The 19,633-nt window shown below is 36.7% G+C and overlaps 1 protein-coding gene across 4 annotated transcripts in view; it reads left to right on the top strand.

The window, feature by feature from the left end:
• Positions 1–1,892: 1,892 nt before the first annotated feature.
• Positions 1,893–19,633, top strand: part of SLC30A9 (solute carrier family 30 (zinc transporter), member 9) — a 34,950-nt gene continuing 17,209 nt past the window's right edge. For 3 of the 4 annotated variants that reach the window (XR_774808.1, XM_010574473.1, XM_010574472.1), the window contains exons 1-8: positions 1,915–2,088; positions 5,593–5,655; positions 9,224–9,323; positions 10,725–10,817; positions 11,211–11,293; positions 12,715–12,773; positions 13,581–13,648; positions 18,359–18,461. Coding sequence is in view for 3 of the 4 variants with exons in the window: in XM_010574473.1 (XP_010572775.1) it covers positions 1,926–2,088; positions 5,593–5,655; positions 9,224–9,323; positions 10,725–10,817; positions 11,211–11,293; positions 12,715–12,773; positions 13,581–13,648; positions 18,359–18,461 (732 nt within the window). In the remaining variant the exon portion in view is untranslated. Of the gene's footprint in view, positions 2,089–5,592; positions 5,656–9,223; positions 9,324–10,724; positions 10,818–11,210; positions 11,294–12,714; positions 12,774–13,580; positions 13,649–18,358; positions 18,462–19,633 lie in introns of all 4 variants that reach the window. The other variant, XM_010574474.1, reaches the window with a different exon arrangement.

Here is a 19,633-nt window from a genome sequence, read left to right on the forward strand (position 1 = left end):
GACGGGCCTGTCCGGCGGACCGCTGTGGAGCTTTGCAGAGAGCTGTAACGACGGTGCAGTCGAGCTGCGAGCTCGCGTGGGGGAAAGCGAGTGCCAGCGCTCGCAGGCGGCGGGTGGCAGCCGGCCGCGGGCGCCAGCAGGGGCGGGAAGGGATTCCTCTGGAGGCCGTGACGCTGCCCCCGGCTGCGGGGCGTCTCCGGGCCGGGGGCTGCCGTCCGAGTATCGGCCCGAAAAGGAAGGGGAACGCTCGAGCCGTTCAGTGCCTCGGTAGGCGAGGCGTGTGCGGACGTGCGTAATGCCTTGTCGCGGGTGTTTTCGCACGCCCTTCGTGGGCCCGCTGCCCTGTCAGCCCCGCTCTTACGTAAGACTGATAACGTCACGCCCGTGTCGGGGTTGAAGTTTGCAGTAACTCTGTGAAGCGAAGCGCGGCCTCGCAGGATTTGTGTGGGTCTGAGGAGCGAGCCCTGGCTTTTCCTTTAGGCCACAGGTCCCGTGAGATTTAAATTCTGACCGGCTTTTTCCCCCTTCATGTCATCACTTATGGTTGAATTGCAGCAAATACCCTTTCTCTTTAATGGTTTCTTTTGTGCGTATGGAACAGTAGGAAAAACGTCCTCTAAACATGCTGATCAAGTTTCCCTTTTTCAGCTGCTCCGGTATCACCAAAGCTTAGGAAACAACAGTGCTCCTCTTGTGCCATATGTTTATTGTAGTGTTTTATGAGTCGTAATCAGTAAGTTGACTGAGCTGCGTTCAGTTGATTTTTCTGGGCTTTTGTCACATTAGCAACAACTAATAGTTAGTAAGAGCTTATCTGACTTTTTTTGGTGAAACTGGTCTTCTGTAAGGTTCGGTTCGCTACATGCACAGGTGCAGATGCTTCGGTACTGTAGAGGACTAAAATAAAAGCAAAGCTGTTCAGACTCTTATGGAATACACAGTCTTATAAAATATTTTCATTTTGTGAGAGGTGCGTTATTCATACATGATTAGTCATACTTTGTATGATTTGATTTACCAGCACTGCTTAATTATTTTTTTTAAATTTATTTATTCTTTTAATGAGTGCTTTCCAAAACAGCCAGTTTGCATGTTGCGTTTCTGGTTGGAGGAGTTATATACCCTCTCTACAGAAGTGTTTATGCTGCCTAAAAGAAACTAGTTGCTAATACAGGTTGGCCTGTACTTCGTACAACTCTACTTTTGTCTAGTTTTTGAAATTGAAGATTGCCTACCCAGGGTGATTTCTCAGTAGGCTTTTTACATACTTATCTTGTAATTTGTCTGTGGTAAATGTTGCAAAAATTTAAGATTCTTCTGTATAAAATGTTTTACACAGCAACATGCGCTTTTCTGTGTAATTTCTGGAGCAAGTTGCTCTTAATGCATAATGCACACAGTTCAAATTTTCTTAATTGGTAGGCTGTGGTTTCTACAGAGTATACACAGAGTGAAATGAAATGGCAACACTGCCTAATAGTTCTGTAGTGGTCTGTATTTGTTCTTTTATCAGTACTTGTTTTTTAAAGATTTTGAGGCGGTATGACTAGAACAGGACTTAATGTGTCAGTAAGTCAATCTTATCAAATAGCTTTGTTTTTTGTTTTGTTTTTGTTTTTTTTTACCACGTTAAGATCATCTAGAGGTCTTTGGAAAAAGTGCATACCGGATTGTACGGGGAAAAAACCCTAATGTTAGAATAAAGTTTAAAAGTGGATGTTTGAAGGGAGGCAGTGAAAGCATGCTGTGTACTCCCATTTTGTAATTCCTAAACATGGGTAAAATAAGCATAAAGCAGTACTTAAAAGCTCACTTTCCATAACTTATGCTGGTATAGCTGGACCGCTTTCCCTTCTTTTTCCTTCCAAAATGGTTGCCTGAAATATCTTTTTTTTTTCCTTCCCCTGTTAGGATGGCAAGGTTCAATGAAAAGTGGGAGTCTGTCTTATATTCTGTCATGCAATCGTCTGCCTGTGCAGTTGATGAGTCAAGTGAGAGTTTATACCTCCAATGGTCAGAAAAAAGATCTTGGATCAGAAGATACAAATGGATCAACGCCTGAAGAAACCCTGCATAAAGTTGGAACAGGTAGTACTAAGCTAAAATAAAGAGTATTTATATAAATGTGATAACTTTGTATTTAACAATTGATAACTTTTTTTTGTCCCAATTATGTGCTATTACGGTTGCAGAATTCTTGGTATTTTTTGCTTGTAGGCATCAATATATAAATTTCAAATGCATAAGTAGGGATGGATGCTGAAATTTATTTCTTTGTCATTCCAGTATTTAAAGGATTGAAGTTTAGAGTAATCAAATTTGAAGTGGTGATAATAAAATGTGGATGTCAGAAGGGATTGGGTGACTTAAGGGATAAGAAATGGAACGTATTACTTGTCTTTAACCACTTTGCTTGCTTACTTGGATTCTTTTTGTAGTATTGTAGGTTTGTTGTGTGAAATGAACTAGTGATAAAGATTGAATGAGTGTGAATACTGAGCACTGTGACTTTTCCAGGTCAGGCTATAGATGACTGGTAAAGAAGGTCGAGCTGTTTCACCTGCTAGAGCGTTCTAATCTGACTGGTGCCAGAACTGCAGCATTCGCATTGAACGCTTGATACAATGGACATAACCTGACCCTCCTTGCTGTTCAATTTGATTCAGTCCTGTGCTAGTTAGGTGCTTGTGAAATTCACAACTGTCTTGTCCTTGCTCCGTTGTAGCGTCCTCTATTTTTTCTGCTTATTAAGTGTAGGACTGCACAGACATATGTTTGGAAGACTACCGTGCTTAAGAGGTAACAAATGCATTTTAAAATGCTCTTCCTGTGTGCGTTTGTCTGAAACTAAGTGGTCTACTAAAGAAAATGTCTTTCTCTTAATTGTCAGGTTAGCAGGTATTTGTTCGTTCTTTAGTAACTTTTAAATTCCTGAGGCTTATAGCAGTCTTTAAAAGCTGGTAACTATGGCCAGCTAAGAGTATTACTTTTCTGATGTTTTGAAGTACAAAAGTGGATCTTAAATGTTGTTCTGAGTGTAACGATTAGATATTGTTTCTTAAGTCTGTGATTGGATTTTAGAAGAGGATAATACTTAAGACCATTTATGTTTCTAGGAAAGTCTTAAGGTGAAGATGGTTGCTAGAGGGTAAGATTCTTGCAGAAGAATGTGTGCTTGAATACGGTGAAAGACTGTAGAGCCAGTTTTAGTTGTTGGTGTTTTCTGGGTTCTTAATGTGCAGTTACTGGTGTTAAACAACAGACATGTGAAAACAGTCTAGTACTACTGCTTTCATGATTGCCTTAAGTTTATATAATTGTTGACTGTTATCAGAAGGGGTGTTTCTGCCTTCTCCTACCCCTGTCTGATTATTCCCTCTCTGGTGCTGGCATTAATTATGTTTAGGCCTGTTTTGTCAAAAAACTAATTGCTTGTTTTGCAGAAGTAGGGTAGAGGTAGGATGGATCAGTAAGCTGATCCTGCTCACTGTCTCTAGAATGGCTGGAGGAGAGATGCTGCCCTCTGTGGCAGTGCAGCCTTGAGTCATAGTAAGCCTTGAGTGGAACTGCGCTATGTGGGCACCATGAGACTTACCTTTTGTTGAGAGTGGGGTCTCACATATGCAAGTGTATATGGAAACTGCAGCCTAGAGATATTGTGCATAGATGAACAATCACTTTGAAGTTTATTTTGCAATTCATGTTGTTATATGCATGCTTCATAAGGGGGGGTATTTTCTGGGGCCTGGTGGGTAGAATGTTCTTATGCATTATGGACATATTACTATTGTTTATTTAAAAAAGCATGAGATTTTGATAGAATTCTGAACAGGTAACATACTACTTGTAAAGATTGCCATACTTTTCCAGAAACTTAAATATTTAGCAAATAACGGATATCTTTTGGACCTCCATTTCTTTGTCAGTAAACTTGGGAAATGCTGTTGTGATATTGAAAATATTAACGTATTCGTCTTGAAAGTTCTATCATATCAACTGCTGCTAGTCTGAAAAACAGTAATTGTGAATTCAAGTATTCTGTATTTTTTTTCTCACTGATGCACTGTGATTTTGTCCATTCTCTAGGCTGAGGTAGTAAACTTTAAAAGGGTACTTGATGTACATAGATCTCTATTCATATATATAAATTCTGATACATCTGTGCCTTTTTCTCCCCCCTCTGAAATCTTATGACTCAATCTTTTGTTAAATAGTGTTGGTGATTTTTCTTTTAATGACATAAATGGTTGCATGCAGTTTCTGAAAAGCAGCTACTGCTCAGTTTTTGCTAAGCAATCTTAGCTGAAGTTTTTTATCATGACTATTGATAGATTGGCTGCCTGATGTTCTAAACCATGTAATAAAAGAAAGGAAAGGAACAGCAAAGGTTTTTTTTTTTCTCTTCCGTTTTCAAGTCAATAACGGATAGGGGTGACTGTTTCAGGAATGCTAGTTATTTGTGGTCCAGCCTTATTTTTTGTGTAATAAGATCAGTTTCATAAATATATAAGTGTTATTTTTCCAAGAAGGTATACTTGGATTGTTATTAGCCTTAGTCCTCTGTTGCTGTTAGGGCAATAACTAATTGCCTGATGAAAAGACAGTTATGTAGTTCAAGCTTCAAGAATATCTGACCTCTGACTAATTTGAGTAGCATGCTAAGCTAGGAGTATCTCATTAATTAACACAAACCTGCTTGAAAAATCTTCACTTTTTTATGTATCACTTTCAATATGGTCAGTTTTAATTTTGTTAATGACTGTGGATGTGTGGCAAACCTCCCATTTTAGAGAGTGTTAGGGCACAAAAGAGTGGGTGTGTTGGTTTGATGCGTTAGTATCATAAGGTTTTTGTTCTGAAAGCTATGTCGAGATGTGTGAGGTAAGGATGCAGTATTTGTGTTTTCAAGGAGTACTTCTGATTTCTAAGTAGAAATCTCACTGAAATTACTAGAATTTATTATTTTCCAAATATTAAGATTCACTTAACAGTACTGTAAATTGTATTTTATTAGCTTTTTCTTGAGTCATATCCTCAAATTTCAAAACTAGCTAAAATACTTTTTCATTCTAGCTCCAGCTTGTGACACAAGAGTTGTGGATTTTAGTTTAAATATTCTGTGTTTTAAGGAGCTTGCTTTTTGTAAGTGAAAAAGCTTCAGTCCCTTAAAATTGAATTACAGCTTGAAAGCTCTATGAGACTGGGCTGATCAGCAGCCATAAGCTATATAGGATTCATTATATTTACTAATCTAAAATTTTGTATAAGACTTGCCCCACACTGTAAGTGCACTGTTAAAATATTTTTAAAAAATTCAAGATACTTTTTGAAGTATGTTGCAAGTTGGTGCTCTTCTGCTAGGTGCTAGGAGTTTATTGATAAGTGCTATATTAAATGTCTTTTTTTTTTTTTTTTTACTGTTTCTGTCTTTTGAGAGTTTTAAATGTTGGAAATCTAGCAAAAATGTTTTTTTAATTGTTAGGGTGGAAAGCAACATTAAGATATATTCTTAATTTATGTCAACCAAACTCTTTACTAAAAAGAAAAGTAGGTACTTTCATATTTACAGTGAGCTTTATTTTTATTTTACAGGACAAGATACGACCAATGCAGGTCAAAAGCAGTCTTTCCTTAAAGAGCCAATCCAAGTAAAAGGTAAAGAAATACTTCCTGTATTGAAACTCTACTGTTGTCTGCTGCTAGTAGGCAAAAAAGATAGGTGTAAGGAAACTGTGGTTCCTCTTCAATAGTGTAACAAGTTATGTGAATAACATTTTAAAACACACTTGTATGTCAGCTTTGTTTGGTATGCAGTTGAAAATGACTCCCAAAAAATCAAATGTAGCAATGTTCCTTCTAATTACTCACTCCTCTGTGTCTGTTTTTAATTGTTTCATTTAAGCTGATGAGTTTGTCAGGAAAAGACTAATTTGTTTTCTCACCTGTTACCACAGTCTATCCTCCTTGCATGTTTTTAGGCATGTCCATTCACCATCTCAGACTTAATGTGGCTAAGCTGAATACTTGATCTTCCCCTGTTCCTTGTTCTAAGTCTTCATCTGTTCCTTCTTATTGCTAAGTTAATCTAATCAGTGTTGCTTCTAAATATATTGAGACCGCATGAACTGCCTAATCTGAATCCTGTAATGTTCCCATTTGTGCCTGTAGTAATGGTGGGTTGACCTTGGCTGGATGGGACCTCAACTGGGCAGGGGAGAGAAAATATAATGAAAGGCTTGTGGGTAGAGATAAGGACAGGGAGAGATCATTCACCAACTACTATCACAGGCAAAACAGACTCGACTTGGGGAAATTAGTTTAATTCATACCAATCAAATCAGAGTAGGGTAATGAGAAATAAAAACTAAATCTTAAAACACCTTCCCCCACCCCTCCCTTCTTCCCGGGCTTAACTTTGCTCCTGATTTTCTCTACCTCCTCCCCCCCAGCAGCACAGGGGGACGGGGAATGGGGGTTGTGGTCAGTCCATCACACGTTGTCTCTGCTGCTCCTTCCTCCTCAGGGGCAGGACTCATCACACTCTTCCCCTGCTCCAGCGTGGGGTCCGTCCTACAAGAGACAGTTCTCCATGAACTTCTCCAACATGAGTCCTTCCCACAGGCTGCAGTCCTTCACGAACTGCTCCAGCGTGGGTCCCTTCCACGGGGTGCAGTCATTCAGGCACAGACTGCTCCAGCGTGGATCCCCCATGGGGTCACAAGTCCTGCCAGAAAACCTGCTCCAGTGTGGGGTCTCTCCACAGATCCGCAGATCCTGCCATGAGCCTGCTCCAGCACGGGCTTCCCACAGGGTCACAGTCTTCTTTGGGCATCCACCTGCTCTGGTGTGGGGTCTTCCTGGGGCTGCAGGTGGATATCTGCTCCACCATGGGCCTCCATGGGCTGCAGGGGGACAGCCTGCCTCACCATGGTCTTCTTCATGGGCTGCAGGGGAATCTTTGCTCTGGCACCTGGAGCACCTCCTCCCCCTCCTTCTTCCCTGACCTTGGTGTCTGCAGGGTTGTTTCTCTCACATATTTTTACTCCTCTCTCCAGCTGAAGTTTCTGTTGAGCAGCAACTTTTTCCCTTCTTAAATCTGTTATCCCAGAGGTGCTACCACCATCGCTGATGGGCTTGGCCTTGGCCAGCGGCAGGTCCGTCTTGGAGCTGGCTGGCATTGGCTCCATTGGACATGGGGGAAACTTCTAGCAGCTTCTCACAGAAGCCACCCCTGTAGCCCTCCTGCTACCAAAACCTTGCCATGGAAACCCAATACAAGTAAATACATCCTTTTATCTTCAGTTACATTGCTTAAAAACATAAGTGGATAAAATAAGGGCGTAACTTTCTTTCATGTTTTTAATTTATCATGACTTGATTTAATTCCATCTTCACTCTGGTAGTTTCTATTTTGTTATTGTGGGAATTACGCTATTAAAAACTTCTGTGCTTTTGATCACTCCTAGCCTTCTATGTATGGAAAGAACTTTATTAAAATAAAACCTGCCATTTCTCTTTAAAGTCTGTTAAAAAAAAATAAAAAATCTCTGGAGTGAAAGTGACTCAGCAGGCTATAAACTGTATCAAAATTCCTTCGTGTCTTTCCCCAAATTTAAATTTGAAACCTCAAATAATAATACTTATTAGTAACAAGGTGAGATCAGTGTCTCTGTATGTGTATTTTCTGTACACTTTTGTCTACATCCTTTATATCAATTTCTTTGGGTCTGTTGTCATTTAGTGTACCTATGCAGAGGGAACATGAGGTGCATAGGAGAAATCAGATAGACTATGAAATTATTGTAAAAATAGATATATCTTGCCTCTGTAGATTATAGACGCACAAGCACGAATGTTTATATTAAAGAATTTGATAGTGTCTAGAAAGTAAATTTTAGTCTTCAGATGCTGCTGTGACTTATAAACTTATTGATCCAAGTATTACTAAGACAATAACATTTTTAAAGTATCACTAGTCTTAAAAATTTGTGCTATTTAAAGTGTTTTATTTACATCATCTTTTATTGGGCTTTGTCCTTCTCTTGGAAATACTAAATTGATTTTTTTTTTCCCCCTCCACGTTTATTGCCAATTTTATGCAGTTATTTGAACTAAGGGTAGGATTGTTGAGATATTCTGCAACATACAATTGGTTATAGTATTTTATTTTAGTGAAATTTACCTGTGTTTCGGAAAGATGGATTAGTAAGTGTTTGATAAATCACAAGTTATCTTTTACTAAGGTTAATACACTTTGGATATATATCTGTTTTAAATAAGAAAAGATGGGAAACATTCTTCTTGTTTAAAAATGTTCATCCTGTTCTAACTTTAGTAAGTGATAGACTGTTTTTAGGAAAGCTCTAATTTTTTTGTCACCTTCGCTCAGGAGCATTGTGGGATGAATATGATTACTCAAGTACTTAAAAAAATCATTTAAGTTCAGACTGGATGACAGAAATCATATTATGGTAAATATTGGTATCTAGTGTTAGTATCTTTCTGTAAGTATCCTGTGACTTAAGGAGAAGTTCTGGACTAACTATAGAAATCGCATCAATCCTACGGTATGCAGGAAGTTTGTGTGTCTTCATGTGAAGATATAAGTCTTCTCACCTGCAGAATTTGGGCTTTTTGTGTTCAGTTGTGTTGTTGAATGTTATATCCTTCAGCAGTTGTAGCTCTTCTTCCACTAAGCATAATGTTTTTAATGGAAGTGAGTGTGTAGTGACTTACATTTGAAAATAAGATGAAGTTGTGAGTGTATAGACAAGCAGGACATAATGGCATAAATTTAAAATTCCATTTATCCTTTTTCTGAATACATGTGGTATTCTTTTCCTTGTGCATGAAAATCTGATGTGATAGGAGTACGTCTTCTAGACATACAAAACAATGTAAAGAATGCATATTTTTAATAGTTATAGATGCCCAATATTAAGTGTGCTAATTTTGAAAGTAATAGTTGAGAAGAACAAAGTATACAGTCTGTCTCAGTTCTCTGTATGGTCTGCAAAGGTGAAAAATCTTATCTCTAGAAGATGGAATTGGTTAAGTATTGGAAAAAAAAAGAAATGTAAGTTTTCTGTCTCACTGACAAGCATTATTTTTCATATCTCCACTTAGAGGTATCATGATACAACACTAGACTGAATTACCTTTTGAAGTTTCTACTGTAGTCTCCACGAGTGACGTGACTTGCTTATCTATTTCTCTTTTTAAGTGAAAGCAGTCCTTAAAAAAAGAGAGTATGGACCAAAATACACACAGAATAACTTCATCACTGGAGTCAGAGCAATAAATGAGTTTTGTCTTAAATCCAGGTATGATGGGTTTGAGTTGAAATTTAAATTGTGAATATTTGTTTGTTCGTATGTGCTTCAAAAGTAATTGTGATTGTAGAGTAATTTTGCACAGCAACTTTTTCTAAATGCTTTTGTGGTATACATAACCACAAGTGACTGAAGTTCTTATTTACTTAGTGTTACAGTGGATTAGAAACTTGCACTTAGTTTGCATGTTTCTGTAGTTGCTTCTTAAAGTAATTTATTTGTACTTATATGGCCATAAATGTAGTTGGGGGGTGTCCACCTCTAAAGCAGCTAGTTACAGGGGGGAATGACAAATAGCTCTTGTTTCAGCATTTTGGGGTCATGATGGTTTCATGTGAACATCTCTAAAAGATCAGTGGAAGCTTCATGTTATGTAATGTACTGTCTGTTATGTCTGTAATTTGGAATAAAATATAATCTGGTTTGTTGTAACCTAACTATTGTTACTTGATTCATATTTACTGCCATTCACTATGTGCCATGCCTGCCAGCAGGTCTTACTGAGTATCGCTATAGTTGAGGTGTCTGTCAGATTTCACGCATATTATATGTGTGACCCATATTAAATCTAAAGGCTTAGCAGCTTTGTTTATAATTTACTATGCTGTCACTGTACCTCCCCTGTTTTTACATATAGTGTATGTCATCAGACTTGGTCTTTGCTGAAAATCCAGTGACAAATTGTGCTTAGTCCTCTGCCATATTTTTATCATAAGTGGCTTGTCATGCAGAGAAATAACTAGCGAAAGTTTTGCTGGATTGACCAAAAGAGGAGGGGAGGAAGAAAAAAGGACTAGATAATTGGGTGGGCTAAAAATGAAATGTTCTGTTGTATTTTAAAAAATAAAATAAGAAAAAAAAAATAATCCCTGATGCTTCTCAATGTAGATGCCCTAATGTGTAGCTCCGCATAGGAAACTTATCTGTTCCCCCAAATAGTTTTGTTATCTCCAACCTTTTATAGCTTGTGCTGGGTATGTAGGTTTTGAAGTTAAATTTCTTGGTTTTTCATGTCATGTGACTTCTGATTTCTGTTTAGAAATGTTAAGCTGTGAAACCTCTTGTTTAGCACTTGTGCATGTTATTAATTACATGCAGATCATTCATTGGATGTTTTATTATTCAATGTTTTATTACTTTGTCTTCCATCTGTAGTATTTCATGGTGTGAGGATATGATTTGGACTTTTGAGTGTGGAAACCACAGTGGTTTTTCAGTAGCATCCAAGAGAACGCTTGCTTCATGTTGTGTTTATGTTCTGTTTGTCTCAAGTAAACAGCTTCAGTTTTTTGTACTGCAAATTAATAATATTAAAATTGTGGAAGACATACAAGTAAAATTAGAATAATATGAACTGTTTCTTGCACTAAACTGTTTGTCCACTTTCCTTAGTGATTTAGACCAGCTGAGGAAAATTAAACGACGAAGCCCTCATGATGACACTGAGACTTTCACTGTGTACCTGAGATCGGATGTAGAGGCAAAGTAAGAACATTTTTATGAAGGAAAATGTTTGGATCATTTAAAATGGATTATATGGGAGAGAGAGGGAAAAAAAACCCGTTACAATGTGAAAGGTTTACAATGTGAAAGGGCAGTAATGTTTTCCATTTTCTATCTGAACACATTTTATACCCTCATCATTGTAGTAATTACATGGTCTGTATAAAATTGGAGGGTGTTTCATGTGTCCAAAGATTAAGTGCTGTCCTCAGCCCCCTCTTGCCCAGCTTTTTATTCTGTAAAGTAGTCTGCATGGCTTCTTATCAGAAAGAATGATGTGATGTTCTGCTTTTAGGAAAGGCATTTGTAATGTAGTCAAATTGAAAAGAAGTTGCATAAATAGAACCATTGTTGAGTTACTTTTACTCTGTGCAGGTCTCTTGAAGTTTGGGGTAGTCCAGAGGCTCTTGCTAGAGAAAGAAAACGACGTAAAGAGGCAGAGATCAAGTACAGAGAAAGTGAGTATAGAGTTTTCAAATACCTTCAGATGTAGACAACAAAGTATGATTGTTAGAAATCCACTAGATGGTGTGTTACTTCATTGAGAACCTACGAATTTGGAATTGGCAATTACTGATAAGGTTTTATAGCATAATGTTAGAGTAACACATTACTATCTATGCAGATATAGTCTGTTACTATCTTACAGTTTATCATCTATGTGATACAGCAAGAATATACATTCAGTTGAGATCTATAGTCATACTTTGATTTTTGGGGGGGCTTTGAGTTTTTTTTATTAGAATTCACATCTTCAGTGGGTTTGGATTTTTTTTTAATTGAGAATTTTGAAAAGACTTAAAACCAATCCAAACCTTGATACCATACTGTTACTCATTTGTTTTTCCTCTGAGATGAATTCAGCTTACCTTTGTGCTTCAGAAGGGGGGGGGGAGGAGACCCCCAAATTGTCTTTTTGCTGAAAATTATTGTTGTTGTCCTTGCCGGTATTATCAATAACAGGTACAGTCAAATCAGTAGTTTGTAATGGATTTCGATCTGTCTAGTCGGTTGAAATACAGGAGAGGCAATATTCAAGGTACTTATTCCAATTATGCACCTTAAAATTAGAGTGGTGGTGGTTTTTTGTTTTGTTTTGTTTTTTTTTTGAAACAGTTCTGCCACTGGAACACCCTCCTAGTAAAAAGGCTAGAGCTGCAGGCACTTGTTAAGGTACCTGTATTTGTACCGAGAGTGCAGTCAGTAGCTTAAAAACTTTTAGTGAGCAACAGAATAATTCTTGGACATAATCAAAAAAAAGAGATTTAAAAAAATACTGCTCAGTTATAATAGCATACTGAAATGTTGTATACTTGAAGTGGTAACACCCCCCCCCCCCCCTTTTTTTTTCATTCTTGTACTCCACTGACTGTTTTAATCTATTTAAATTATTTTGTACAACGTATTTTGTATAACTTTGTAGGGGAGAGTCTAGCATTACAGCTTCTAGATACTGTAGTATACCAATGTTTATTTTGAAGTTACTGAATATCAGTAGTGGATGGAAAAATACTGACATTAAGAGACTTGCTTTGAAACATCCTTCCCCCTCTCCCTCGTGGTTAAGGGACGGGAGGGAGGCAGTAGAATGCCTGGAATTGGTATGGTGTATTTTAATTTTTTTCCCCTCTGTGTATCATCCTTTTTTGTTAGAAATGGCAATGACGTATAGGATCATAACAGATTGTATTTGGCATTTTGCATGAATATATAACAACATGTGTTTCTGATTAACAATACCAGTAGAGGAGTTTTTCACAAAGAAAGATAGACTATGTAGCTCTTACCAGAAGTTGACTGCTGAATAAAACGCACAGACTTCCGTTCCTGAAACTACTGGTTACTAGTATGTATTCACGATAATGATTTTGTATTGCAGATCTATTTAGAAACCAAAGGCTGTTGTGGGAGTACAAGGAGTTCTTTGGAAATACTAAGGTAAGAGATGTTTTAAAGTTTTTGGCTGGAATAATGCTACAACATGTACTGTGACACCTTTTGAAGGAAAGAGTTGTGAAACAGTTGAATAAGCTTAACTATTATTGGAAGTTTTATTTGCACTGTAACATACCTGATCTGTCTCTGATTGTAATGCAGTGGTAAATGTTATGATGCCAGTTTAAATGGGTTCCTACTGTGGCAATGTAATCCACTGGTAAGGTGTGTGGGTGGTTTTTTTTTGTTTGGTTTTTTGTTTGTTTGTTTTTTTTTTAGTCAATTGCCACTTTATTAACAAAATTTCAGCTGTATTTGTGATTTCATCTATAGCCTATAAACATGTGTAATAAATACATTACTAATATAAAGAAATGAAATAGGTTTCTTTAAGGTAAAAAAAAAACAAAACCAAAACAAAACATTAACACTTTGCTCTGTGCCCTACTGGCTCTTCCTCTTTGCTTAAGCAGACCCATTGCCTAGATCCAGGTGCTCTGCTATGGTAGAATGATTTCTTAATCTTTCTGCTGCGCAGCTGGCTCCTGTCCTTATGGTTGCAGTGGCCCCTGCTGGAGTTTTTGTTAGTTGTTTATTCTTTTTATAGCCATCCATTTGTAGAAATGTGTAAGACCCAACTGCAGTTTTGATGAGCATTCAGTAGTAAATTAGTAGGCTTCAAGGACTGTAGTTTCACTTTTGCAATAACAGGGCAATGCAAACTTTTTATTTAATAATTTGTATGGTAGGTCCTTCATGAGGTCAAGATTTGGTTATTTTATTTTAATAATATCTTATTTCTTTATGTAGCCACGCTCCAGTGCAGCAGCTATGTTTTTCAAGGGACCAGGGAAGGTGGTAATGGTAGCTATTTGCATGTAAGTTTAAAAAAATGTTTTGTTTATGCAAATATAAAACAATTAATTTGTATTATCCTGGAAATGACAACAGTCTGTGTATTCAAGCTAAAGGTATCTGTGTCTCTGTAACTGAAGTTAATATTTATTCATTGTTGATGGGAGAGAGTTTAGGTAAATAAATTCATCAATATATAGAGATCAGGGATAGAATATATCTGATCAGAGATGAGCAAATTTTTTGAAGTTGATCAGGCTAAACAGTTTATTAAAGTAAAAGCTAAAATTTTGAAGGACATGGAGAGGCAGGCATTTAAAGTTGTCCTTTCTTCTTGCTCTTTCTCGAGAGGAAGCTTTTCATATGTTTTGAACAATCTTCCATATAACCAACAGAAAAGAATTCACTTTTCTATTTCTGCTGTTACTCAGCTCTTTATCTTTCTAACTGAGAAGGAGATATTTTAGGAGGTTTTTGCCTTTCACATGTCTTACAAGTTTGAATGAAACAAAACTAAATTAATGATCCTGATTTTTGAAGCAAATGAACACAGAGACTATCTGGCATGACATACACAGAAGCGTGTTAAGTTTCTCTCAGAAGATGACGGCTAAAATTTACTTGCCATAAAATCTGTAATTTTTAAAATAAATTTGATTTTATAAAAGGTATTTATTTGCTAAGACACTATGGATATAAGGGAGCAAAATAGAAACATAGGGAAAATGCTTTTTTGGCACATGAAACAACATTTTGAGCAGGAAGTAACTGAGTTTTTCTACAAAACTATATGCTTTTTGCTTGGGGGGAAAAAACCCACAAAGCTTGTTTGACTGAAAACCTCCCCCTTTCTTTATTGAGTATTCTACTAGTAACTACTCAGAGCTTTCCAAGTTAAAAAACATATAAGAACTGCTAGTATGGATGTTTCTAATGGGAAAAAAAAAAGGGGGGGGGGGGGGGGGGGATGGGGGAAATGTTCTATGGTCACTTCTACCTCCTTCACTTTGTTATAATGATCTAGAGAAAACAGACCTTTCCTCCTGCTTTGTAAATAGGGCATTGCTATAAACATTGCACTCTTTATTTCATAAATAGCATTTGGATGATTAGGTATTTTTATAGATGAATGCCTGGCAGCCAGGCCAGCAGAAGTTTGTAGAGCCTGTTGTATTTCTCAGTCATCTTTTTGTGGAGCTTTTTTAGAAGTTAAAGGATCTTGTGGCCCTCAAATACCTGGTGATTTTTCAGAGATTAAGTCAAGGTCACCATCAGTGCTGCTTTGTTGGTGGCTCTGATTTTGTTGACATCAGCATGATTTTTAATGGCTTGTGGTTTTGGGTCAAGAAAGGCCGGTCTGTCTTAACTTCTCCAGTTGGAATGATTTGGTAGACTTTTCACAAACTTCGGGCACCCCCAGTGAGGATGACATGTGGTTCAGTCAAAAGCAGAGTTCTTCACTATGGATCCACTTGGAGGGTATAGACCAGCTGCACTGGCACAGTTGATGTTGTTAATAGAATTCTGTGTGCGAGGAAAAACTTTGAAGCTCTGTTTGAGAAATACAGGAAGGTAATGGTTTTTTTTTATCAAAAAGGGAATAATCTATTATTAGTAAAACATTCTTCAGAGTCTGGTTGAAGTGATTTCATTGTCATGCTAATGCTTTACCTTTTGAACAATACAAAGTTTGCACAGTATATAATATTTAAAAAAAAGTTATAAGAATATTAGTAATGTTACTGCTTCTTTGGAAATAGATGTGATGAAATGTGTTTAGTTCTCAAATATAGAGCCTAAATAGAAGATTTTTTCCATAGATTCATAATGGATCTGAATAATTTCAGTTTGATTTTTTTTTTAATTTTGACTTTTTTAATGTCCTTTCTTCAAAACCCTGAATATTTTATGTAGGTAGACAGGGATGGTTGTGTAAACCAGACCAGGTCCTTTTAGACTATTATCTTATGCTGTAAGGTAGAGTACAAAAAGGGCGATCACATGATGGCACAATTCCCTATATGTATATTTCTCAATTCCCTGTAATTCCTGTTCCCCATATACATCTTGGGGTTTTGAGGTGGTTATCTTTGAAACAAATTTGGAATGGTAGATATGTAAAAGCAAGTATTAATGTCCTTTAATTTTTTTTCAAGTTTACAGTTCAGTCAGGATAGACTTATTTGAATTTGGTTTAATTGTAATTTAAATAGTTAAGTTAGGAACCTTGATTTGAATAATTGATTTTGATCTACTTTTGCATTTGTGTATTTTTGTGAGGTTCTTTTTTTTGTCAGAGAAAGACTGATTCTGTTCATGTATCAGTACATTTTAAAGTTGCCAATTAAATTTAGACTGTACACTAAAATTGACTTCTGACCGCAAGGAAGATGTATATCTGTTTCAACACCACCAACCCCCCCTTACCTCCCCTGCCCCCATTTGGTTGGTGAATGTCTGCCTCCTATGGGGACTTTGGAATACAGTTATGAACAGTTGTGTTGAATGAAACTGCTTATTTTCTAGGTGCAGAAGAGAGGCTTATTAGAAAATGCTGTATAGTAGGAGCTTTAATAAGCAAGAGAATCGTACCTAATGAATCACAGTGTTGGGGTTTTTTTGGTTGGGTTTTTTTTTTGGTATTTCTTGGCATGATGTCCAAAACATTACAATGAAGTCCTTTTCAGACTTTACCTAGCTTTGGTTGGAGTTCTGTTAAGATTTCCTATTGTTTGAAGTCCATGCAGATAAAAATGAGGTAGCTAAATCAGGCAGTTCAGTTCATTTCAGTACAATAGAGAAAATACTTTCTGAATTGGTGGTCACTGATGTAAAAGATAACTTTGGTTCAAACCGATTCAGAGTATTTTAGCTGTTTTCTCAGAATCTGCTGGTTTTGGATTATTTTTCCTCTGCTGTTTAAAAACTTTGTAGTATCTCTTCAACAGAATTTAGGCTTTCATAGGGCTTATTATTTTCAAATGCAGTGGTGAATTTGTTTTTTATAGCAATACATATTTTACTCGCGGTAAAAATCATGACTTCCCCCCCCAACTGACTTTTATCTATTGTCTTATATTAATGTGAACATCTAGTCAGACAGGAAACACCAAATAGCCTTGACGGCTCTGTAGACTCACAAGGTTTTTTGTAATTTCCTATTTAGCACTCTTCATCTTTCTATCCTATGTCTCCAACTTACTGGACATCTTTAACACATTGGTTTTGCTGGGCCTGACATTTGAAAATCTTAGTATGGGTTTCTTTTTAGATTTCTAGGATGTCAAATCCCCCCACAAATTTGGAATTTGTAGGGGTGAAATAAAATACCAGCTGAGTGCCTGTTGTGTCATCTGAACAGGTGGGGGCCCCACAACTGAATTGTACCTTCAGATAAGCTGTCAACTCCATTAATACAACATTGAGAAGAACAATACAAAAGTCAAGAGACTGTGCTCATGAATCCCACTGTAATTTATTTCATTTTCTTTCTATGCTAAAGATGCACTATGCTGTGAGTTGGAAGAACTTGTAATTAACACAAGGAGTTTAAATTATGGTTTAGTGTTACAACAGCCTTACTTTCTTCTTGGGTTATCCACTAACTTATGCATTTTTTTACTTCACACCTATAAATTATGGTGATGCTTCACCACCTCATGAGGTTATGAGACTAAATTAAAAATTCTAAAGCACGTTCAGGTCCTTGGATGTAAGGAGGTATAGAGAACAGTGCTACCTCTTGCTTGAAGAAGTGGATGTACTCTCACAGAAATTCTTTAAGGATGACCTTGGAAATTAATGTTATTTAATCAACTGTATAATTTGGGGTATGGCAAGGGGCTGGACTTGTGCTTCCTCTAACTTAAATACAATTTCTTGGTTGTTCAAAAATGCAACTACAAGATGTTAATACTTAGTTATAACACTTAATTTCATTTTAATACTTTTAAAAATTGCCAATAAGCTAAACTCAAATATATTAAAAAAAGGTAGAGGAGAATGTTATAATCCTCTAGTCTGATTTTCTTTGCAATATGATTGTAACAATTAATCTACTGATTCTGATAATGAATGTTTGAAGTGAGAATGTAGTCTTGGATTTTAGTGCTGGTAGTTACCGTTCTGTGTACAACATAACACAATGTTTACTGAAGTGAGCTTGTAACCTAAAAAAGACTTGACCAGTCACACTGGACATCTTAATAGAGAAGTTCCATAGATTATTTTTACAGCGTAATCTAATGACAGCCTTGTCTTCCTGTCTGTTGTCTTATGTTCATATCCTACTGGGAATTGCCCAAGCTGAGATTGAAGTGGGGAGCCTTGCACTCCAGTATTAGGAGGGGATTTATAGGAGGCAAAGGATTGAAGAAAGAGAGAAGCAAATCGTTAAGGCTTGTATTTTCCCACTGGTAGGCAATTAGTAGTGAATGTGATGGAAGTTTTCAGGAAGTGCAACTTATTCAGGACTGCTTAGAAGTTAACAATTTTTGAAAAATAAATTGTATATCTCTACATATCAAGGTTAGCTGAAAGGGCTTTTTAACAGTAACCCTGCAGAAAATCTGTATGCCTTATCTGCCTGTACAGGTCTGTAATGATTAAACTGATACTTGGTTTCACCACTTACTGGCAGGTAATGCATGATTATACAGCACTTGTGGTTTTGCTGAAAATATTAGAGGAAATATTCTGTTGTTCTTTAGCTTATTTCTTGTCTTTATTTTCAGAAATGGGTTGAATTTTTTCTTTAAGCTACTTGCTTGGGTTTACACGGGTTCTGCAAGTATGTTTTCAGAAGCCATACATTCTTTAGCAGACACATGTAACCAGGTGAGTGTTTTTTCCATTCTGCTTAAGCTAGCACTTGTAATAATTTTTCAGGAATAAAGACATACTTACAGTAAGTAGTTGTATTACACTTGAAAGCAATAATTCAATCTACTAGTGTTCCTTAGTTTGCCTATACTGTCTAAATAGTAAACACCAGAGAAATGAAAGCAGTATTTTCTTTAGGAGGACTATAGCGCATGGCAAAATACTTTGGTTTTCTTTACAAAGTTTGCTCATAGATAATATTGGCATTGTAGAGAGGCCTAGAAGTTCCAAGTTTATTAGCCACAACTGTTATTAAAAATTACTCTTAGATTCTGCTGTGGTGTGTATTTATAGTGCTTTTCCTGTTCAATACCTGTGATCATTTTTGTACTGTTTTGTATGGTTTACATGCTTCCTGGAATTAACAGTAATATATTCTAGTTGGAAAAGAGCTAGTAGTTCATCTAATGACCATTTAAATAATTTTGAGGCAAAACAGTCTTAAAGGTGTTTTTAAAATAAAGTTTGATCTGGGAGAGGGTGGGGTTTTGTTTCACTTCATTATTAAATAATTTCTGGTTTCAGTCATTCAGATTACAAAGCCTGCGCAGAGTGTGACAAGCTCTGTGTGCATGCAGTGGGAGGAAGATGTACTCTTTTCTGTGTGTTATGTAGTATACATGTGTATTTTTTAGCTTCCCAGAGACAAAAGCAAATCTCGCTTACAAAGTAGTGTTAATATTATATACAGTTTTTATCAAACTGTAGGCAGATGAAGGCATATTTTGTCAGAAATTCACATTAACTTTGGGCTTAGTATTTCTAAAGTGTTTCTGCTGTTCCCCAATCTGAGTGCAAAGCTGTTGTTGCTCTGTTGGAAATTTACTTGACAAAACTAGTGGTTTCAACTAGTGGTTTCTGCAGTTTTATCTAGCTGCTGTCTTATTTTTTTTTATATTGATGCCAGTAATCTGATGGAGGGTTTATAAGCTAACAGTAATATAACTGACCGAGTCTTGAAACCTTAAATGCAGAAGGAATCTAGAAAGAGTCACCTGTAATTATAAATAAAATCTGTTTGAATGGTGTTTGGACTAGTATTTCTGCTAATACACTATTATTTGTAGTACATCTACATTATTTCAGACTGCCTGCCCCAATTAGTTCTGTTCTTTTCTAAACCCTTG

The sequence above is a fragment of the Haliaeetus leucocephalus genome, unplaced genomic scaffold (genome assembly GCF_000737465.1).
Source record: "Haliaeetus leucocephalus isolate CR32 unplaced genomic scaffold, Haliaeetus_leucocephalus-4.0 Scaffold439, whole genome shotgun sequence".
Taxonomy (NCBI): Eukaryota; Metazoa; Chordata; class Aves; order Accipitriformes; family Accipitridae; genus Haliaeetus; species Haliaeetus leucocephalus.